General features: G+C 28.3%; 2 protein-coding genes across 2 annotated transcripts; one reads left to right on the top strand and one right to left on the bottom strand.

The window, feature by feature from the left end:
- The first annotated feature begins 859 nt into the window (after positions 1–859).
- Positions 860–16,440, top strand: LOC103573513 (SKI3 subunit of superkiller complex protein). The gene is made up of 14 exons (XM_014439701.2): positions 860–989; positions 1,148–1,481; positions 4,305–4,675; positions 5,887–6,305; positions 6,372–6,839; positions 7,954–8,111; positions 8,181–8,316; positions 8,382–8,749; positions 11,011–11,330; positions 11,410–11,706; positions 11,797–12,057; positions 13,614–13,997; positions 14,074–14,335; positions 16,281–16,440. The coding sequence occupies exons 2-14, from the start codon at positions 1,156–1,158 to the stop codon at positions 16,426–16,428; spliced, it is 3,918 nt and encodes a 1,305-aa protein (XP_014295187.1). The 5' UTR covers positions 860–989; positions 1,148–1,155; the 3' UTR covers positions 16,429–16,440.
- A 40-nt stretch (positions 16,441–16,480) lies between these two features.
- Positions 16,481–22,356, bottom strand: LOC103573568 (pentatricopeptide repeat-containing protein 2, mitochondrial). Its single transcript, XM_014439700.2, has 5 exons — positions 21,985–22,356; positions 21,378–21,904; positions 18,947–19,240; positions 18,519–18,623; positions 16,481–16,748 (listed from the first exon to the last, which is right to left on the bottom strand). Exons 1-5 carry the CDS (start codon positions 22,064–22,066, stop codon positions 16,584–16,586), a joined length of 1,173 nt encoding a protein of 390 aa, XP_014295186.1. The 5' UTR covers positions 22,067–22,356; the 3' UTR covers positions 16,481–16,583.
- Positions 22,357–22,358: the final 2 nt, after the last annotated feature.

Raw genomic sequence — 22,358 nt, 5'->3', positions numbered from 1 at the left:
GTCATGTTTTTTCGAAATTGGGCTTTTTGCATTTTTGGGTTCTTTGGATATCCCCCCATAGAAATTTATAAAAATATCCGTCAAATCAGTGTTTAAAAAACAATTAACGGGGTGACAGAAATTTCATTATATTGAGAAACCCCATAAGTTAATGACTTATGTTTTTCAAATAAACATATGCAGTTTTAGTTTTATAGAAATAATTTTTTCTTTTTTATTTAAAATTCGCGCTTTTTTCTGAAAAAAAAAATAATATGACTAATTAAAATACTTAAATTAATTATTATTTATTGTAATTTCTGAGTTTCATAGTTTATATACATATTATATATTTCATTTTATCAATCTAATAAATTATTTGAGTGGAAAAAATAAAAAAAATAATGATTTTATAACATTTTCTTCCGTTTGGTTGAAAACCCCCATAAGTCAATCAACTTTAAATAATTTTTTTAAGTAGTTTCAATTAAAAAATTGAATTTTTCTTTTTTGAATATTTTTCAGAGACGCTAACATTCTCTTCAATTATTTATTTATTATTTCAATGGCAAGTTTTTCCAGAAAAATGTTTTTTGTGTTTCCTGAAAAATTTTGTTTTCTTGACTTATGGGATTTCTTAAATAAACGATTCATTTATTTATTCAAAAATTTGTTAAATTGACACTTTTCAGTTACATTTACACTCATTTTAGTTTTCATGTGGATATTTATTAGAAATTTTAATTTAAAACCGGATAAAAATAAACCTGTTTTGAAAAACTGTCCCTTATAATTTTCTTTTTCAAATTTTCGCGCCATTATTTGTTACCAAAATAAACACCAGAGGCGTAATTAATTTGTCTTACGAATAAAACACTTTTTTACAATTTCCATTCAATCAAATGAAATTAAATAACCGGTTTATTTATAAACATAAAATTTGAATCCAAAAATAAATAAAAAATTCAGTTTTTCACATCAAATAATTTATTTCACCTCGTAGTTATTTGGTGAGATTTATTTTTTTTTATATTGATATAAACAAAATAAATATTTGTAAGAAAAATTACATGGTTATGTTATTTTTTACAATCCATGTATTTATGCTCGGATTTGAATACGTATTTAAATACTTATAACATATTTTAAAATTGATTTATATTTTCAGTATAAAAAATGTCGAAGGACATAAAAGTAGCGTTGAAAGAAATTCGGAGTTGTTTAGACGATCATCAATATGTTGAGGCAATGAAAAAATGCCAAAAGTTATTGAAAATGGATAAAAAAAATTATATGGGTCTTATAATGCTTGGAGCAGCTATGAAAGATATTGATGAATATAAATCGCAAGCACCTTTAGCTTATAAAAAAGCTATTGAAGTACAGCCAGATAATCCATTAGCTTGGCGGGGGCTTGTCAAATTTTATGAAGGACAACCTGGCAATGTTGAAACTTGGCGTGAACTTGTACCAGCTTATTGTAAATTATTGAAATTGGATAGGTAAAATACTTTTAATTTTACTCAAAAAAAAAAGATTTTTTGGCGCAAAAAATTTATGAATTCAAAAAGGAAAATTTTCTGAGAGCAAGAAATAATTTTCTTGACCCATGAAGAAAATTTTTTGGGCGAGTAAAAATTTATTACGCTGATACTTTTTCTAATCCGAAGAGAATTTATGAGTGTGAATGTAGCAGACATCAGACAAATTTAAAACTATAAATAAATAGAGTAAATAATTTAAAAAATATTATTTATAAAAAGTGCACATTAATTTTTTAATTTTTTAAATGCGCATTTTTAAAAATTTTATTTTATTAATTATTTACTCTATTAATAATAATTTTATATTTGTCTGATATCTGCTACATTCACACTCGTAGAAAATTTTATGGTCCTGAAGTTAGCAGACAATTAAAAGTTTGGATTTTTTTTTCAACGAATCAATTAAAAGAAAAAAACTAGAAATATGCACATGTAGAAAATTAAAGAAGCTACAGGTGCAATTTTTTAAAATATTTTATTTTTTTATAATTTATCATTTAAAAAAAAATGGAAAAATTATTAGATGTCGACTAACTTCAGTATCATGAAAATTTTTGTTTTCACAGCTGCTCAATTTCAAAACATAGTAACTGATAAAACTAAAATTTTTGAAATATGAATTGAATCATTATTATTATTATTTATTGTTTATTGGCCATGAAGTTGTAACTCCTTGCGGCCATCCAAAACTTATACATTTATTCATATAGTACACAATAGTGTAATTAACATTAGGCGATTATTCATATTTATTGAACACATTTAACAATCTAGTCTCAATTTCAATCATTAAAACGAAATCCATGCAAAATAATTAGTTATTATGACTCAAAAATATTTGTAACTTGATTTACGGAATTCCAAAAAATATTGGCTATTGTATACAATTAGCTGGTAACTTATTCCAAACTCTGATAGCATTGACCAGAAATGACTTATCATATTTAACACTATGACTTGACTGGTAACCGACCTAATGAACTTTGAAAATTGAACTTTACCAATTTGAATTTCGGCAATTTGAGCTTTTGTAAATTTGAACTTTGGTAAATTTGAACTTTGGCGATTTGAACTTACCTTTTTTCTCAGGTTTTGTAAATTTGAACTTTTGAAAATTTGAATATTTTATATGTCCACGCACACAAAACCTAAGAAAAAAGGTAAGTTTAAATCGCTAAAATTCAAATTTTCGAAGTTCTTTAGATATGGAACCCTATGACTATTAGGTAGCACAAGGTAATCTTAACGAATGTCATTCTGCAAAGAGGCTCCATAATAGATAAATCATTTCTAATTAGTGGTTTTTGATTTAGATACAAAGCTTTATATATCAAACATGATAAGAAAAATTCACACCTTGATTTCAACGTCAACCAGCGTGAGTTTGTGTAATATGGTGCGACATGTTCATACTTAGATATCCTAAATATGTAACGAACGCAAGCATTAAGCTTTCTCTGTAATCATGTTCATGAGACTCCACTGGAACTGACGATATTAAAAAATCAATTTTTAAAAATTTGCGCCTTACTGTGTTTTGAAATTGGGCAGCCGTTGATTTCATAATAAAAAAATTTTCTTGCGCCAATAATTCCTTTTTTTCTGTGTTACAAAAAAATTCATTCAATTATCTGTATTTGAACTGGGTTTCAATGCTTGCTTAGTCAGTCGAAACAAATCAATTTCAGACCAATATTAGCGGGTTAAAAATTATCGATTTCTTTCCTAAGACAAGACATTATTGATTTCTTCCTGCTAAATTAGTTTCTTTGAGTCAGCCTTATCAGAATCACAATAGCTTAAAATGAGGTGGCCTGTTTTTGACCGTTAAAGATCGCGGGTAATGTTTGATCAAAATATATATTATAATATCGTCAGCTTATTTCAGTATCATTAATTCAACTTACGCAATTGGTCTTAGATTATTTCTTTTCGATTGGCTCCAGACATTAAAATTCTAACTTTCAATCCAGGTAATTATAAAAAATATATTGCCCGCGTGAAAAAATATTCGTTCCAAAAAAATTCAAAAAAGTTCGACATGTAGATCTTCCGAACTTGGAACAAATTAGTATTTGTGAAAAAGTTCCCATTAACCCTTAGTTAATCGCGCTATACGGCGATTCGCCGCACTATTAACCTAATAAATTTAACGTGAATACCAGTTAAAAATCAAAAAACGTTCATAAAAAGTTCTAAATTACAAGTTATGAACTTTTCAAAACGAGGATAAAATTTAGTAGAAATACGTTTTGAAAAGTATGTTTTAAAATCGATCTTTTTTTACTCAAAATTCGCTCATATAAAGTCCTAGGTAAACATTTTTTTCACGATCACAATTACAAAAGTTCAAAAAAAAGTTCCACTCGAAGTTCTATTCTGCCTCAAGTTCCACAAGTCGAATTTTTTTTTCAACTTTTGGAATTTTGATAGTGAAAAAAAAAAAAAGGTTTTTTGATATCTTTATATGAGCGAATTTTGAGTAAGAAAATGAAGCCCCATAAAAATCCAAAAATGTTTAACTCATCTTGAAGTTGTATTCTGTCTCAAGTTTAGAAACTTAACATGTCCACTTTTTTTGAATCTTTAAAACGAATTTTTACACGGGTGTGTGGCAGGAGATAAAACATGATTTTGGATTTCGTCTGGTGGCAATTTTGACCTTTTGTTCAATCAGCTTCATCCTCGTTTGAAATCCTCATATTTCATCCCTTGCCACACAATATACTTTGTTTTTTTTATCGTAGCCATAATAAAATAGATGATTCCTTTTTTTTATAGTGACCCCCAAAAAATTATAAATTATCTTGATCAATTATCACGTTTATCTATTATTTTAAATGATAATAAGATATTTGATGAAGTAATAAATGTTATTCTAGAATTGAAGAAAGATAACGATAACAGTGAATTGTACAAATTAGATGATATATTGCTATCAATGTTTAATGGCTTTTCAAAAGCTTTACCAAAATATTACGAATTATACAAAAATATTTTAATTTCATCAATTCAAAAGGACACGCCGCCAAAATATATGGAATACTATAAAAATTATTTAAAGTTATTATTTTCGGAAAAAAATTATTTGGGATTGTTTTCTGCTGCGACTCAAATTAATCTTAAATATCCTCGTGAATTATATCCACTCGGTAAAATAAATAATTTAAATTATATAGACGTACATAAGCAGTAACGTGTCAACTCACAAGAAATCGATTTTTAGATTTTTCTACCAAATGGTTTTCCAGTAACTAAAAAAAATTTTTCAGTAGTCTAGTGTTGAAAAAAAAATTTTTTTCAAATCGTAGAATCTAAAAAATTTTTGACAAATTAATTATCTGAGGTAATACTTTTTCCAAAATCGAGTTAAGTAATTTGAGTAGAAATACTAGATTGCAGAGGACCATTAATTAACTAGAAAAAAATATTCAAGCAAGGATACATTATTGCAAAATAAAAATTTTAATTTACCGAATGTGCTGCCAATAACATGCTTGCAGAAAATTATTTTGGGGGCTTATGGCCCAATACTACCACGATGACTTGTTTCTAATGCTTCTTTGGGACTTACAGACTACCTAGAAATTCCCTGACTGAGAATAAAAAGTTTCAGCAGCTGCAGAAAATTATCCTGGAGCCTCTTGACACAGTAATTTTACAGAACCGAGTAAAGATTTACGAAACATTTTTGAGAATTAAATTTTGGCTTCTTTATATTTCATAATAAAAATTTACGTTCATTTTTTATGGATCTGCTTATTATAGATACTCAAGCTACTATCTTTTTTTTGTTGAACATTAATTGATAAAAGCAATTTATATTCGAATAATTTAGAGATAAATTTTTCTAAAAACAGTTTCAAATCTTTAAACGCTATTTTCTGAAAATGGAATTTATGTTAGTTGACGCGTTATTGCTTATCAACGTCCATATATATCTAATTATCATTCCCGTGTAAAAAAAATTCGTTGTAAAAACGTTCATGACAGTGAACTTCAAAAATTGAGACAATTCTGAACTTTAAATTCAACATTTTTGGAATTTTAAAAAAATTAGAAAGTGAACAATTTTTAACTGGTGATGGCTTTTCCTCCGTTTTTTTTTTTTTAGTAAACATAATTTGATCTGACAATTTTTTGAGTTTGAAGAACATTAAAAAAATAGTCACAAAAAATTTCAAAAAGAAAATTGTCGATTCAAATAATTTTTGCTTAAAAAATTAAAAAAAAATCCCACAAAGTTCAGAATTGTCTCAATTTTTGAAGTTCACTGTCAGGAATTTTTTTTAAACCAATTTTCTATACACGGGTTGTTATTTTATCATTACATAATCATAATTTTGATTTTATATTTTACTAGAATGGATTTGTCGTGTATATGCAGAACAAGCTGTTTTAGAAAATTATGATAACATTGAAGACATTGCTATTGATTTGTATTATCAATCATTACTTGATCTTGATTCTAATTCTTATTTAGGAATATTTGCAAAAGCAATGCATTATTATCAAAATAATAATTACATTGAATCAAGAGATTTACTCTACCAAGTAGTATCATTACATCAAAAATCTTTATTTCCCTGGGTTGCATTGACTAATACCAATGCTAAACTACACTGTTGGCAAGAAACTGAAAATGCAGCGGAAAATGCATTTAATTTAAATGTCAAAAGTCGTAGGGAATTAATTACTAAAGTTAATTTACTATTAATTGAATCATTAATCAGAAGTGATAGTAAAAAAAAATGGGAACGAGCTACGGAAAAATGTAAAAAGGTGACAAAAAATAGTTTTAATAATAAATAATAATAATAATCATATTTATTATTATTAATTTTTTAGTTACTTGAAGATGATTCATCGAAAAAATTAAAATTACTTCTTACCCGAGCTCAACTTCTTCAAGAAATTCCTGAAGCTCTAAATCTTCTGAAAGAATTAGAAAATGATCCGGAAACTCATCAAGAAGCGGCAGTTATTCGCGGATTGTATTTAAAAAATCGTGGATCATATGAAGAAGCTATTGATGTTTTAGGCGCAGTTCTGGATACTTCTGAAGCCTGGCAAATACTTGGTACCATTTACTGGAAGATGTCCAATTATAGTCACAGTTTAATGGCCTTTTTAAAAGGCATCCATGCGGATCCAAATGACTGGGAATGTTTAGTTTACCTTGGCCATTATTATCGTGAGCATGGTAATGATCTTGAGAAATCCCGAAAATGTTATCAAAAAGCTCTAAGGATAAATCCTAACTCTGAAGAAGCTGGCGCTGGTTTGAGTACAGCCTATAGGCTTTTAAAAAATACCGTAAGTTTATTTATAAATAAATAATTTTTTGAATTTCCCGCTATAAAAATTGAAAATTTTCAAAAAATCGAAGTTATTGGTTTCGATTCGATTTTCGAAAATCGAGTTTTCATCAAATCTCGACGTTTTTAAATACTAGAAAGCTATTCTGTGTGTCTGTGTGTGGGAGAGAGCAATCGATAGTTTTTACTGACTTGGGGGGAGGGGGGTATAAAGAAAAAAAACGCTTTTTTTTAGGCGTTTCGATTGAAACCTTTTGAACATTATTAAGTATGGATTTAACAACATTAAGTAATTTTTTCATGCGTAAATATCCACAAACAAGCCGGTGACGAAGCTTTTCTAAAAACGTCTTTTTAAATAGACGATTTGCGGTGAACACTTATCTTAGCTGGAAGTTATCCGAAATAAAAAACCATTGAAATTTAGTCAAAGTATCATTAAATCCTCCCCCTAACGATCTCTGATTATTTTTTTTTAATTTTTTGTGGTCATTTAAAGTAAATCTGCTATTTTTTACGAAAAATTACGCCATTTTGTAGGTGGAAAACCCCTTTCATGTAAATAAAAATTCAAAAACTTATCGATGGGGGAGGTATTTTATATGGAGAAAGTGTGTACCGTTTGAAATGAATCGGTGATGTAGTTTTTAAATAGCAGTGCTCACGGACTTTAAAAAAGTAGTTTCGAGGAAAATTCGTTTGAAGTTTTAGAAGAAAAAAGTGAAAAAAATGTTTTTTTTTCTTTAACTAAGTTGAGAAGGGGGCGAAAAATCTCCCTGAGGCAAGAAGGCCCCCCTAAAAATTTGATTGAAAAAAATTTTTTTTCATCTTAGGGGAGGGTAACGCAAAGGTTGCTCTGATTTGAAATTTTAAGACAATATTCTTGAAATGTTTAACTATACCCCCCCCCCCTCTAAAACTGATTTAATTTTTAAAAAATTTTTGAAAAATTATTTTTGATCCCGCCGTTTTTTGAACTCGACGAGCTTAAAAGCTTACTAATAAAGTTTTTGAACTCTCTGAGTTCAAAAACAGCGGGAAGTTTAAAAGTTGGCCCACATGTCCAACAGATTTTCAGTTTTTCTTATTTTTCACATAAATTTTAATTTTAGGAAGCAAACATGCAGATGCTTCAAAGAGTAACGACTGTCGAAGGTGGTGGCCCAAAGTGGGCATGGTTACAGCTTGGTCTTCAGCAATTAGACCAAGGAAAAATCGAACAGGCAATTAAATCATTGCGATATGTTATCAGAGCAGATCCTAATGACAAGTAAATTTAAAAAAGTGTTTATTAATTTTTTTTCTTTCTTTGTTAATTAATAAATTATTTTTTGCATAGTCACTGTTGGGAGTCACTTGCTGATGCTTATTGGGCACGTGGTGCACACACATCAGCACTGAAATCTTATCAACGAGCATTAGAATTATCACCAGGGTCTCTTTATCCAATGATACAACTTGCTAATATTAAATTGGTGAGTTTAAAATTTTAAATACGTAAATTTTTTTTAAAAAAAAAAATTAATACGGAAAATTTAAGGTTCTCGGTCGACATGATGAAGCAAAGGAAGCTTTCATCCAAGTTTTAAGTCAAGAACAACATTATATACCAGCGTTAAAAGGCTTAGCAGAAACTTGTTTAGGTCTTGCCAAAGAAAATGCAAGTAAACAATTACTTGGACGTGCAAGAAGAAATTGTCAGCAGGCAATAGACAGTCTTACTGACGCTATTATTGAAAATAGTAATTTATCATGTCTGTGGAAACTTCTTGGTGATGCCTGTTACAGAGTTGCTATTTTACCTGAAAAATATTGTTATGTTGAAGTAACTCCAGGTTTAATTAAATCAATGAGTGAAAAATATCGAATTGAAATTCATCAGAGCGAACTTTTTACTCTCGCTGCTAGGTAATAAAAAAAAAGTAATAAATCTAACCCTTGTTAGTAGATTTCTTATAGAAATCTGGCTATTGCATTTGTTCTCATGCTGGAATTTTTAAAGTATTTCGTCAAAACCTAATATAACTCGTTGAGTAAAGTAACTGCAGGTAATAAGGCTTATCGGGTAATAAGGCCTAAGTGACAGAAATGATATTTAAAATAATCGCTTCCGCTAAAGGCTACTCTAGTAGAAGGGTCTTGCATATAGATGTTACGACAAATTTATAGTTCCGATATCGTCATATGCTGTCGTAGCGCATAAGAAATTATAAAAACAATCTAGTTTTCTGACTCTTGAAAAGTATTGTTGCTAAATTTAAGTGATGATTCATCTCTAATACCAATTTTATTAAGTATAGTTAAACTATTCCAGTGTATTTAACCCGTAGGCCTTATTACCTTGCCGTAGAAAAATAAGGCTTATTCGTATGGTTTTTGTAAGAGTATAATATTTTGTTTGTTTATGGTAAAAATTACCATTACCTCATTACATTTTATGGCTAATGTATTGAAACAAAGATCAATGATACATTTCGATAATTAAATGCAATATTTTCGATTCTATTCAAAATCTCCCTTAGCTAGGCTTTATTACCCGCCGGTACCTTAGATTCCAAAAAAACTATTCGTTAAAAAATGTGTGTGTATATGGGATACAACGCAACTTGCAGACACGATAGCGTTCTCCTTCTTAATGGATTTGAATAAAACAACATACTTTTTTTGGGTAAAAATCTAGATCAAGTTCGAAGATGAGTCAAATCAATTGGTTAGTTTAAAAGTTTTAGATGTTTAAAGTTTAAAAAAAAATCGTTTTTTGTCAATTTCTCTCCAAATAACTTTTGAATAAAAAGCGATAGGTCATTTTTGTTAAATGTATCTGGAAACTCATGAAATTAGCTTTAATTTTCGTTATTTAACTTTCCATTCCGAAAATTTTTTCGAACAGATTAATGACAGAATTTTTGAAAAAATTGGAAACAAATTTTTTACGGCTTTAACTCTCGATATTTTATAAATAAGTTGCAGGTTAATTCCATTAACTACATCTTGTAGCTAATGAAATAAGCTTCAAATTATTACTATGACTTTATCTAAAATAAATCATTCATTCATTTTGACGTTCAAATGCAACTATGTGATTAATTATAAATATTGAGCCTTGTGGTCGCGATAGCGAACAATTCCAAACAGATTTAAATGAAGCTTGGCACACATATTTTTTGGTTTAATGGTTTGGTCAAGTTTGAAAATAAGCTAAATCCGTTGATTAGTTTTGAAGTTGTAGATATTTTTACTTTTCCAAATTTGAGATGAAACATAATTTTTTATTGATTTATCCATAAATTACTTTAAAACAAAAATTAATGTAGATTATCATTGAAGGTATTTTAAAGCTCATCAATGAGTAAAAAAAATTCTTTCCAAAAATGTTCCGCATGTGAAACGTCTAAACAAAAGACAGATACAACTTCGAATGGAACTTTTTTGGAACGTTAATAATTTTAATGTTAGAAAAAAGTATTCATGAGCAAATTCAGAGTCAAAAAAGGACGTTTTTGGAAATTTTTTAGAATTTTTTATGGACGTTTATTTTCGTTCTATAAAAATTTTGGTATGCTTCTAGAATGTCTTTATTCTACAAAAGATGCAAAAGAAGTGATTTTGAAATGTTTTGGAACGTCTTTTTTAGTCTATAAAAACGTCAAAAGTGATTTTGGAATTATTTTGGAATGTTTTTAGAACGTCTCTTTTAGTCCATAAAAAAGTGGTGATTCTAGAATTTTTTTGGATTGTCTATAAAAAATCCTAAAAAAGTTCCAAGAACGTCTTTTTTTGACTTCAAATTTGCTCATGAAAATTTTTTTTTTACCATCAAAATTACTAACGTTCCAAAAAAGTTCCATTCGAAGTTCTAATCTGACTCATTTTTAGAAGTTCCACATGCGGAACTTTTTTGGAATATTTTTGGAACGTTTTTTTTTTCATACAGAAATAGATCTAATTAGCTTTAATTTTCGTTTCTTCGCTTGCTGATTTATCATTTTTTTTTACATAAATTTCTGACCTTGAAGTTCATGGAAAATGTCCAAGAAATTTAATTTTTTAACTAATTTTTATTTGACAGCTTGAAAACAAATAAATAAATAAGAAATCTACTACCATTTCGGCCGCCGAACGGCGTTTTATTTTTTTTAACTATTTTATAATTAAAAATTCTATTTTAGATCTTATTGTCGTGCATTAAGTATCACTAAAGACTCTTCATTACTGTGGCATGATTTAGCTTGTTGCTACTTAGCACAAGTTCATCATGACAGTACAGTAAATCGTAAAATCACTGCTGAAAAAAGTTTAGAAGCAGCTAAACAAGCAGTTAGACTTTGTTCAACAACTTGGGTACACTGGAATATTCTTGGAGTTATTTGTATGCTGCCCGAAATTAGAAATTATGCATTAGCTCAACATTCTTGGGTTATGGCAATTGATCGTGAGCCAAACAATGGAGTTGCTTGGACAAATTTAGGAACTCTGTATCTATATTTAGGTATTAGTTTAAAATTTTTTATATTTCAATGACAATAATCAGGGTGGCTACCTTACCTCAGACATAATAAATATTACAGGAGAAACTATAAAAGCTAACAGAGCATTTTCACGATCACAACGTGCTGATCCTGAGTACTCAAATAGTTGGATTGGTCAAGGAATAATTGCCGAATCAGTTGATAATAAAGAAGCAATGGATCTATTCCGTCATGCTATACAACTTGGTTATCATCCACAAGCTGCAGTTGGTTATTCTCACTGGGTACTGATGACTATTTTAAATCCTGAAGCTCGAAAAGATCCTCTGTATCATTACATGATCGTCAACATGCACGCAATATCTGTAGCTATAGACGCAATGACTTGGTACACGGGTAATATATTTTAAAAATAAATTTCATTATCATTTTTTATAAATAACACTTTTTTTAGTAATAAATAATATAATAAAATTTATGTTTCAGAACGAGAACCTGATGTAATTTATGGACGAAATGCCCTAGGGTTGTTGTTAGAACGTCAAAAATTATTTAAATTAGCAGCTCATGAATATTCTGTTGCTTTGAAATTAGGAAAAGATGATAATCAAGAAGATCAAATAAGAGTTAACCTTGCAAGAGTTTTAGTTCAAATGGGACAATTCAACGAAGCCATTGATATTTGTCAGCATATAAAAACCGCTAGCTTTAATTCTCATTGTCAATTAGCTCTGGCTTTATTTAAAGGTATTTATCAACTTCTAAAAAAATCTGGAAAATGATTGACCCTGTGGGCCAACCCGAAAACTTTTGCTGTTTTTGAGCTCAGAAAGATAAAAATTTTATTATTTGTAAATTTTGAAATTGTGAGGAATTTTTTTGAGGTCAACAAAATTATTATTTTGTTGTTCAACCAAAAAAAAATACATTTTTGTTATCCGATATCTTTTGAGGCAAGAAAATATTTTGGAAGAGAAACGTTTTCGGGAACTAAGTCAAGATTTTCTTGAGCCAAGAGAATTTGTCTTGGTCAGAGGAGATTTTTAATTTATCCGAAAAAATTAAGGTTTTCAAAAAAAAATTCTCAGGAAACCAGAGGAGCTCAGAAATTGAAATGAAACTTTTGACATCTCGATGACGTACAGTATAGATAAAAAACTTCAGTTAAACTTTTTAGCTCTCTTATATGTAAGATAACATATAAATTTGATGTAAAATTAAAGCTGCTATTTTACATCAAGTTTGTATGTAATTTTATGTGTGGAAAAGAACAAAAAATTTTAATGAAATGTTTTGTGTACTAGAAGTCATCGAGAAGTTTCATATTAATTTTTGCTACCTTAATTTTTGATCTCACGTATACGTGAAATATCTGCTTTAATTCTACTGTGGGTTGAGTTTAATTCGCTATTACGGTTTTTGAATGAATAATAATTACCTACGATTCCTATGACTTCTAGGACCAACACTCTGTCTTATTTATATAAAAAAAACTTGGCTTTGAGATTAAAAAAATGTGTCGTCCTTTTAAAAGATATTTTTATGACATCTTAAAGTTGTCTCTGTGCTTCTTGAGTAGTTTTTGACTTTTTTTTATTGATAATTAAATTTTTTATAAGAACTTGAATTACAAATTAATTAAAAAAAAGAAATCCTGCTAGTTAACGAATAAAAAACAATAAAATTTTTTCCTCATGAAAATTCGATTTTTTCCCCTTAAGTTTCAACCTCTGTAACTTTTTTGCTATCAACTTTAAATGTGTGACACAGGAAACCTTTTTTGTTAAGAATTTAATTTCCTACAAGACCTCAGAATCCAAAAATGAAAACAATATTTTTTTCAATGTATTTTAAATGGGAAAGAAGAACTCCCTCACGCGCCAGTTCAATTTTTGTGATACAGAGCCGAAATTTTAGGAGTATTTTTTTTTATTGTTAAAGTAACTTTTGAGATGTATTTAATAAAAAAAAAAAAATTTTTCTGACACAGTCTAATAGATATACAAATAGATGGAGTGATCAGATACTAGTTCTCTTATCTTAACTCATAAACTACTCGGCCGATTTCGAAATCTAATCAGATCTAAATCTTGATGAGTCGATCGCTGCCAACTTCATTCAAATCTGTTAATTCATTCCAAAAATATTATACGACAAAAATTAATTTACACACACGGACGTACGTCAATCCAGAAATAGTCACAAAACGTCGAGACCAATAACTTCCTTTTTTTGACAATTTTTAATTTCGATAGCGGGAAGTTTAAAAAATTAATTAATTAATTTAAAAAAATATTTTTCAGCTGCAAGATATGAAGAATCATACGCGGCGTATGAGGCAGCTTTACATTGGCTAGCAGATGATGGATCTGACAAAGCACATGTGCTTTGTGCGATGGCATCAATGGCATACATGTTCCAAGAAGTAGATGATGTTAAAACACTTCTCTTCCAATGTATTGAAATTCAACCGCCAACAGTTGCAGGTCTCTTAGCTGCTGCAGCACTTGGTCTCCTTCATGATGACTTAAATTTAACGAGTCTCGTTCTTAAAGAACTTGAAATATACAAAGATGATCCTAAATACAGGCACCATGTTGCCCGTCTTACTGCTTATTCATGTCTTATGCATGAAGATATTACTGGAGCTATTCGCATTATCTCCAAATCTATTCATAGGCGTCCAGGTTTTATATTTTAATATTCATACTTTTATTTAGTCAGTTATTAAATGGACTATTAATAAAAAAAAAATTTTTTTAGATGATGTTGGCTCGTGGATTAGTCTCGTTAGAATTCTACTTGAAACAAATTCAAGTGATTTTGGTTACTGCGCACAAAAAGCGTTACATCTTGGACGTAAAAATTCGTCAGTTGCTGTTGCGAAAATTGCCTGCGTATCATCACTTGGTCAACTGATCGATTATCAAAGTAAATGTGGATTGCGGTCTGTACAAAAAACGATTTATTCATTTCCGGGTAATGTTGAAAGTTGGGCCAATTTAATTGTTGCTGCATTACCGAGGTAATTATTTTTTTTTTTATAATAGAGGAGTTGTATGCATTTTTAATCACCAAAAATTTATTTATAGATGAAAGAATAATTTTTTTTTAATCATTTTTTTTTTTTTCTTAAGGCAAAATTTTCATTTTTGTATAAATTAAATATAGAAAATGAATAAATTTTGGCGCAATAAAACGACTTGTAATTGGTAATGACGTCATTACATCTATTAAAGATGATAACGAATAAAAGTCACAATAATCTCGTGTATTTTCTTTTTATTGTGATTCTGATAGGGTAAATATTTAGGGTGGTCGTTAAAAAATGAATTTTCTCAGACACCCCATAAAAAGCTTCTTTTTAGTGAAAAAATTCATGGGGAATTTGGTCTTTTCTTTTTAAGTAAAAAGAACACGTGCCTCAGGACGATCAAAGTTCATTTTTCGTTACAATCGCTGTTTTTTTTTAATATCTCATGAAATATGCAGATTAAAGGAAAAAATCATAAGAACAATTTTGTAGGAAATTAAGTTCTTGACAAAAAAGGTCATATTTGTTTTTTTATAAAATGTGTATTTATGAAGATATTTTTAAAAAAATTTTTTTAGATCTTATGAATTGAGCCTTTTAAGGATTACAAATGTTGAAAATAAAATTTTTCTAAGTATATAGAAACTATAACAAGTATTAATTATTGATATGTTACGAGTTACGAAGTTGTCTATATTTAAAAAAAATCGTTATTTTTAACATTCGTAATTCTTAAAATGCTCAATTGATAAGATCTAAAAAAGTTTTTTAAAAATATCTTCATAAATACACATTTTATAAAAAAAATGAATATAACCTTTTTTGTCAAGAATTTAATTTCCTACAAAATTGTTCCTATGATTTTTTCCTTTAATCTGCATATTTCATGAGATATTTGAAAAAATCGCAATTGTATCGAAAAATGAACTTTGATCGTCCTGAGTCTCGTGTTCTTTTTACTTAAAAAGAAAAAACCAAATTACCCACTGATTTTTTCACTAAAAAGAAGCTTTTTATATGGCGACTGAGAAAATTTAATTTTTAACAATCACCCTCGTAAACATGTATAGATTTTAATCTCCGTACGACGACACGTCGAAACCGATATAGTGACGTCACAGCGTTTGAATTAAAATTTTTAAAAAACAGTTTTTGCTATAAAAATTAACCGAGAAATTAATTATTATAATACTTTTCCTTCAATTTTTTTGAATAACTTTCATTCAACTAAAAAGAAATTTTAATTACGAAACATGCAACTTCTCTATTTATTTAAATACAGTTGACTATCTGTCAAAAGCCTCTTCCCCTCAATCGGGAGTTATTGAGTCCAAACAGCTTCCCCACTCAACTACTCTAAGGAGTTTCGTACCAGAGAACCCATTATAAGCCTCCGTTAAAATTGTCAAAATTATAAACTAACAATATGAAAAAATATAAAAATTAATGATGCCAATTTACTATCAATGTTTCGCGGAGAATAATTTAATCATTATTAAGTAGAATATAATTTATTGTTAATAATTTTAATCATGAATTAAATTTAAAGCTTCTGATACAATTTTAAAGTTTTAGTGAGCATTAAGTTTATCAATAAAATTATTATTTTTATTATTACTTTCATCCATACCGTTATCATTATAATTTTTGGCATTATAATTATTATTTGTGTAAACATATAAGTATTTATTTTAGCGCGATAAGCATAAAAAAAATCGGGATAATCGCGTATGTAACAAAACATAAATATGACGTTTAAAATCATATAAAATAAAACAGGCTTATAACGAATAGTCGAGAACAAAACTAAACGCACGGTGGTAAGAAGTTTGAAATTCCCAAAAAAATTTCCCCTGCGATTCTAGATCAGGCTTATGACGGGTAGTCGACTATATTTATTTTGAATTAATGAATTTTTAAAAATTGTATCATCTAGATGTACAACCAATGACTCAGCGCCAAATTTGAAATGGTTATCGTCATTGATATCTATTATTCGAGATCAATGGAAATGCTCTAAACCAATGGACGATTGGTTACAAATAAATCAAGAAAAAATAAGTGAACTTTCAGCAAAGTGTTGAAATAAAATAAATTTGTAAAATATTAATCAGTAAAGCGAATTTTTTTTCAGCCATTTTATGTCGTCGAAACATTTTATTATTTCAATAAGAATAAACTACATAAACAATATTTATACATTATAAAAAGAAAAAATTGTTTTTTTTATTGTATAAAATTATTCAGCCATTCTTCCGTGTGAATAATAATTTGAATTATTTTGTCTTTCATAATTATTATCTCTGGGAGAATCACTCCAACTTGAACTCTGGTGTCTGCTGGGCAGCGGTTGATTTTCTTTAGTTATCGTTTTCATTGGTAGCGAAATATGTTCATCAAATGTCTAAAATTCAAATTATTAATTTATATGTTAAATGTATCGTGTTGTTACAAGGTGGCCACAAACCGGGAATTATGAGGGAATTTCTAAAAGGATTCGGGAATTTAATTGCGACAATTACAAATTTAAAAGTTTTTATGTGATTTTCAACAGGCTGTAACTCGAAGAAAAATGGTCGTACAAAAAAGCAAATTTACTTACTATCAAAAAAATCCTCGTGGGATTTCACGGGAATCCATAGGAATTCATATAGAAAAGTATGAATTTATGTAAGAATCCAGAGGAATTAATAAAGGAGTGTATGGATTTTTCTGGTGAATTGACAGCAAAAATTTATCGTTAGCTCTGACCCTGTCAAAAAAATCTATGTAGGATTGCATGAGAACCCATAGGAATCCATATAGGAAGGTATGGATTTATATAAGAATTCATATACGAAACCATGGATATCTGGATTCGTTTGTGGGAAATTCATATGGGAATCTGGGTTTCCAGGAAAGTTTATTAAAACTCGTACGAATTTTATGGTATTTGTATCAATAACGTGACGCTTTTTGTTAATTTTCCTAATTCCTAATCTATACAAGATTCCCATATGGATTTTGACATGGTTCAGATTCCCATGGGAATCCATACTAGGTTCCGATATAGATTTCTCATGGTGTGGATCCCTATAGGAATTCATTCGAGAATCTATATTGGGATCTATGCTGAATTCCTATAGGAAACCATATGAGGATCCATCGACAACGCTATGTGGAAACCCACATAGGAATCTAGGCTGGATTACCATATAGATTTTTTTGATAGGAAGAGTCTAGTTTTTTAAACTGGTCTTAAAGTTTTTTTATAAGCACAATCCCGAAGTAATCCTAAGAAACCCATCGAAAAAAAAGTTTTCCAAATTTTTGCTCGTCTTAAAAACAGTCTACAGGCTTCAATAAATTTTTTCCAACAATTATGATTGATTTTTATTACTCTGGAACCGTAGAAAATAAAAAATTTAAAGACCAGATCAAAAAACTAGACACTTGAAGCTACAATTTGTCTTTTTTGTTTTTGTTGTACGACAATTTTCCTTCGAGTTACAACCTGTGGAAAATCACTTAAAACTTTCAAATTTTTTTAGTATCCCTTAATTTTTGTAACTAGTGTATTTTGAATTTATTTAAATCACAAAATTTCTTATCAAATATTTTAACTAACATATTTTTAACATCGAATAATCAAAAGTAGGCCATATTAATTTATTTTATTGACTTTGTTTTTATTTCCCGCATGATTTAATTATCAAATTTAATTATCGACAATGAAAATATAATAAAAACTTTGAATATCTTAATGATTCGAATAAAATTTCTGAATCAGGGAAAAATGTGTAAAACTTTACTGGAAAATTCAGAAATAGGGAATTTTAAAATCATTTCTTTGTGTCCTTGTAAAAAGAGTATTTTTTTTTTTATTATAAATCGTTCTGGAGACTTAGTTCAAAACTTAAAGTTAAAAAAAAAATTTACAAGCTAAAACGACACATCATTCAAGTCGTGCGCTTTAAGTTTTCAAAATTTTTTTTTAAATTTTTAGCTTTAAAATATTAAAATAAGTCTTCCATACAATTGGCAATAAAAAAAAGTCATATGGCTATTTTGGCTTTGGAGATCTCCCTCAAGCCAAAAATGCGAATATAAATATAAGTCCTGGACTTAACAACGCGATATAAATAAATTATTAAATAAATATAAAAAAACGTCAACAGAGAAAATATAAACATACCATAGATAAAACGTATCCTTGAGACTGTAAAATTTTAATTAATTGGCATATTTCTTCATCTTCGCCAATATTTAAACGTTTAATAGTTTCTTCAATTCTGGTAATCTATTGGATTAATGATAAATTAATTAATAATTATTTCACAGCACAAAATTTATGAAATGAACGCGGATTAAATCCGGAGTAAATGTGAAGCGGATTATTTTTTATTTTATTTAATTCCCTTGGAGTGGAAAATTCACTTCAGAGGAATTTATTTTTAAATCAAAACTCCGGATCAGTGGATGCGGATTTTTAAAAAATTCTTATCACTCCGCTTAAAAAAAACTTTCTTTTTACTCCGTTCGCAGTTAATTTTTTTTTCAAACTTCGAAGTGATTTTTTTGCAGCGAGTATAAAATAATAAATAATATTGCAGGTAAACTTACAACGTCAGAGTAAAACTGATTCCTTTCAGGAGGTCCTCGTTTAAGAATAGCCTTTATTTCGATAACAATATCATCAGTTCGATCCAAGTCAGCCAATGCCATAATCCTGAGACATCTAATTGATATATATTCAGATGTTTTGCTTAATGAGACAAGTTCCAAAGTAACATGTGGCATTTTTAAATTAAGAGCTAGACCACCTAATGCAGCAATACATTTTCTCAAAGGTATACTTCCTCGATCATGTAAATCCTTACAGATTTCCAAACCATACTCTAAACTTTCTTTAGTATTCTGTTGAATGAATAATTAATTTAAAAAACATAATAAAACACTTGAAAAATTAGAGAATCCTGTCAGTGCCTCCACTTTTTAAAATATGTGATGACCAAACTGTCATAAGCGTAGCAAAATTTTAAAAATTAATTTAAAAAAATTTAAAGCACTAATTGAAAAAAAGACAAATTCAGTGGGAAATAGATTTAAAAAAAATTACTTGCAGTTGATATTAATTGAGAGTTAAATGAAATTTTGAAAATAAATTTCAATGAAATTTTCATGTCAATTTTATATTTAGAATTTGAAATAATTGATAAATTGTAATGAATATCATTTGTCTAAGTTAGGAATCATAGCAGAAAATAAAAAAATTTTTAGAGGCTCACAATAATAATTATAGTGCAGCATAATAATTTTTCAACGACTCAATTTCCTGTTTCAAGTTTAGTTGACAGCACAGTAAAAATTTGTATATTTTTTGTCTCCATTTTTCTCCGTATAGAAGAGGAAGAAAAAAACAAAAAAAAAAAAAAGAAATAAAAATGAAATTCATATTCGTTCACTTGTCTGTGCGGTACAAATTTTTATAGTTAATTTAAGACTAACTTCTGGATAAGTTATATTTTACTTTTCAGAAAAAAAAATAATTAAATAATTTGGTTTATTATAGATAACTAAATATGACGATGTTCTATTTCAGATATGATCAGGCGAAAAGAAATTAAAATGAACCTGAAATTTGTCGCATGTCTCTGTCTTTATCTTATCAAGTTGTTCAAAATCAATTTGAAAATTTCACACACGCAATAAGGTAAAAGCCCCTATACTCGCTCACTTTTCATTGGAGTGAGATTAAATCACTCAATATAAATTATTAAATAAAATGAAAAACCATATGTTTTTTATAGTTATTTTTTGAAGTTTCGAATATTAGAATAAAATTTTAGTTTGAATAATAATGTTGATAATTAATTATTATTAATTTTTTAAATAAGGTCCTTGAGTGTACCCATAGTCGCTCACTAAAAGTTGTCATGTACCATTACTCGATCAACACATGGCTGTATAGTCGCTCAAAGACAATATCAATTAAACTATGATAAGTTTGTTAATTTGGAAAATAATTTATAAATTATATTACTTTATTCTTTCAAAATATAAAATTTCATGAATTTTAAATATGTATTTAATAAGATATAGTTATAACAATTCTTAAAAAATTTGACGTAGCCTCAATTTAATCTAACGAATGAACGTTGAAGTAAAAAATGCCCGGCTAAGCGCAATTTTGAAAACAGTCATTTAATTTTAATTTATAATCTATCATAAAATAATTTGATACATCATATTTTAATATATTTCGATTCACAAATAATTGTTTATCAATAATAATATTTTTAGTTGTAATTTTTTTTTATAAAAATTATTAAAAAACCGCATTAAACAGTTAAAGTGAGCGACTAATGGTACTGAGCAGGTATAGGGGCTTTTACCTTACTAAGAAGCAGGAAATAATTATTGAAATAAAAAAAAATCTTAATACACCAGGTTTCTAAAGCAGATTAAAAAGTATCAAATAATTTCTCTGAGCCTTATGAAGATTTAAAACCACATACAGATTCCGAACTTCTTACAGAGTCCTGAAAATTTATAATTGTGAATTTTTAAAAGCTATGAAAATACTTGTAAGATTTAAAACGAAAAACGTGGGGTGCATGCAATACATAACTATAAGAAGTATAGAGGAGCTATCAATGAGAAAACTTACACGTCAGTTCATATAATTTGCAGTGTAATAAAATTGATTGTTGAACTATTAATGCATCAATTATCTGTTGCATGCGCCGCCGCCCGTTTTTCATTTTAAATCTTACAAGTATTTTCATAGCTTTCAAAAATTCAGTCACAAATTTTCAAGACTATCTGTAAGAAGTTCAGAATCTGTATACGGTTTTAAATCCACGAGGCTCAGAGAAATTATTTTATACATTTAGTTCCTTTTAAAAACCTGGTATATAAAAAATTTTTTTATTTCGATAACTTTTAGAAATTAACTAATAAAATTTGAGTACACTTATGACGTCATTTAAAATTTAAAAAAAGTGGCGGGCACTGTCTGAGAATGCCCTTAAATAATAAAATAAAAAATTACCTCTTTGTAACATGAGAGAGCTACGAGATTAATAACTAACTTTGGATGACTGATACCACTGACGAATTTAAGTTTTATTTTATCATAAGCATTGAGTACTTCCTTATACTTTTTATTCTCATACAACAAATCTAACAAAACCAAAAAACTTGAAAGTTGATTGAAAAACTCGTCATATTTGCTGTTCATAAATAAATCTAATGCGACCTCAGGTTCATTCATGTAATGAAGTGCTCTCATTACGATAGGCCCAAATTTGAATGTCCCAAATCGCATTTCAGCATTTTGGCTGTTATATTTATCTAGCATTTTGACAAGTAGATCAATGTCATCGGGTTTTTTTTCAGTGAGATGTAATACTGCTTTTAAATCCTCAGTAAATATCATTGCTTTCTCATCAGCGATACTCTCCTGCATTTTTGCTTTAAATGCATCAATACCTACTTTATATTTTTCAGAAACGATGTTTCGTATTGATTTATAATTGTCCAAACCCAAACTCGACTCATCATACAATGTGCGGTTTCCTAAAAATAATAATTACATATATTTTAAAAACTCGTAAAATAAAACATGCGCTCTTACAAGGTTAGGTTTCATTTATTACCATTGTAAATTAATTGTTGTTTGATTACTTTATTTAAAATGCCAAAGTTTATTTTTGAGATACGTCTAAATGTGCTTGCCATTGTTACTCTATTATTATTATTTAGTTTATTAATTTGATGACCGGATAAAAAATACCCGGTTACTTTTATTTTTAGCGAAACGGTAATCAACCAAGTAAATGATAAATAGACAACAGAAAAATACTATGACGCGTGCGTGCGTTGAAAAATTTGAAGATATTGGAGTATTTTTTTTTTTTGATAAAAAAATTTTTTATAATTTTATTTTACTTTGCATTCCTGGGTTTTTACAATTTTTTTTTTAATTTTCGAACACACGCAGAGTAATGCATGTGAAATTTATATACTTTTT

The sequence above is a fragment of the Microplitis demolitor genome, chromosome 2 (genome assembly GCF_026212275.2).
Source record: "Microplitis demolitor isolate Queensland-Clemson2020A chromosome 2, iyMicDemo2.1a, whole genome shotgun sequence".
In the NCBI taxonomy this organism is placed as follows: domain Eukaryota; kingdom Metazoa; phylum Arthropoda; class Insecta; order Hymenoptera; family Braconidae; genus Microplitis; species Microplitis demolitor.
The sequence above is the reverse complement of the archived record's forward strand: the minus strand, read 5'-3'. Positions and strand labels throughout refer to the sequence as shown.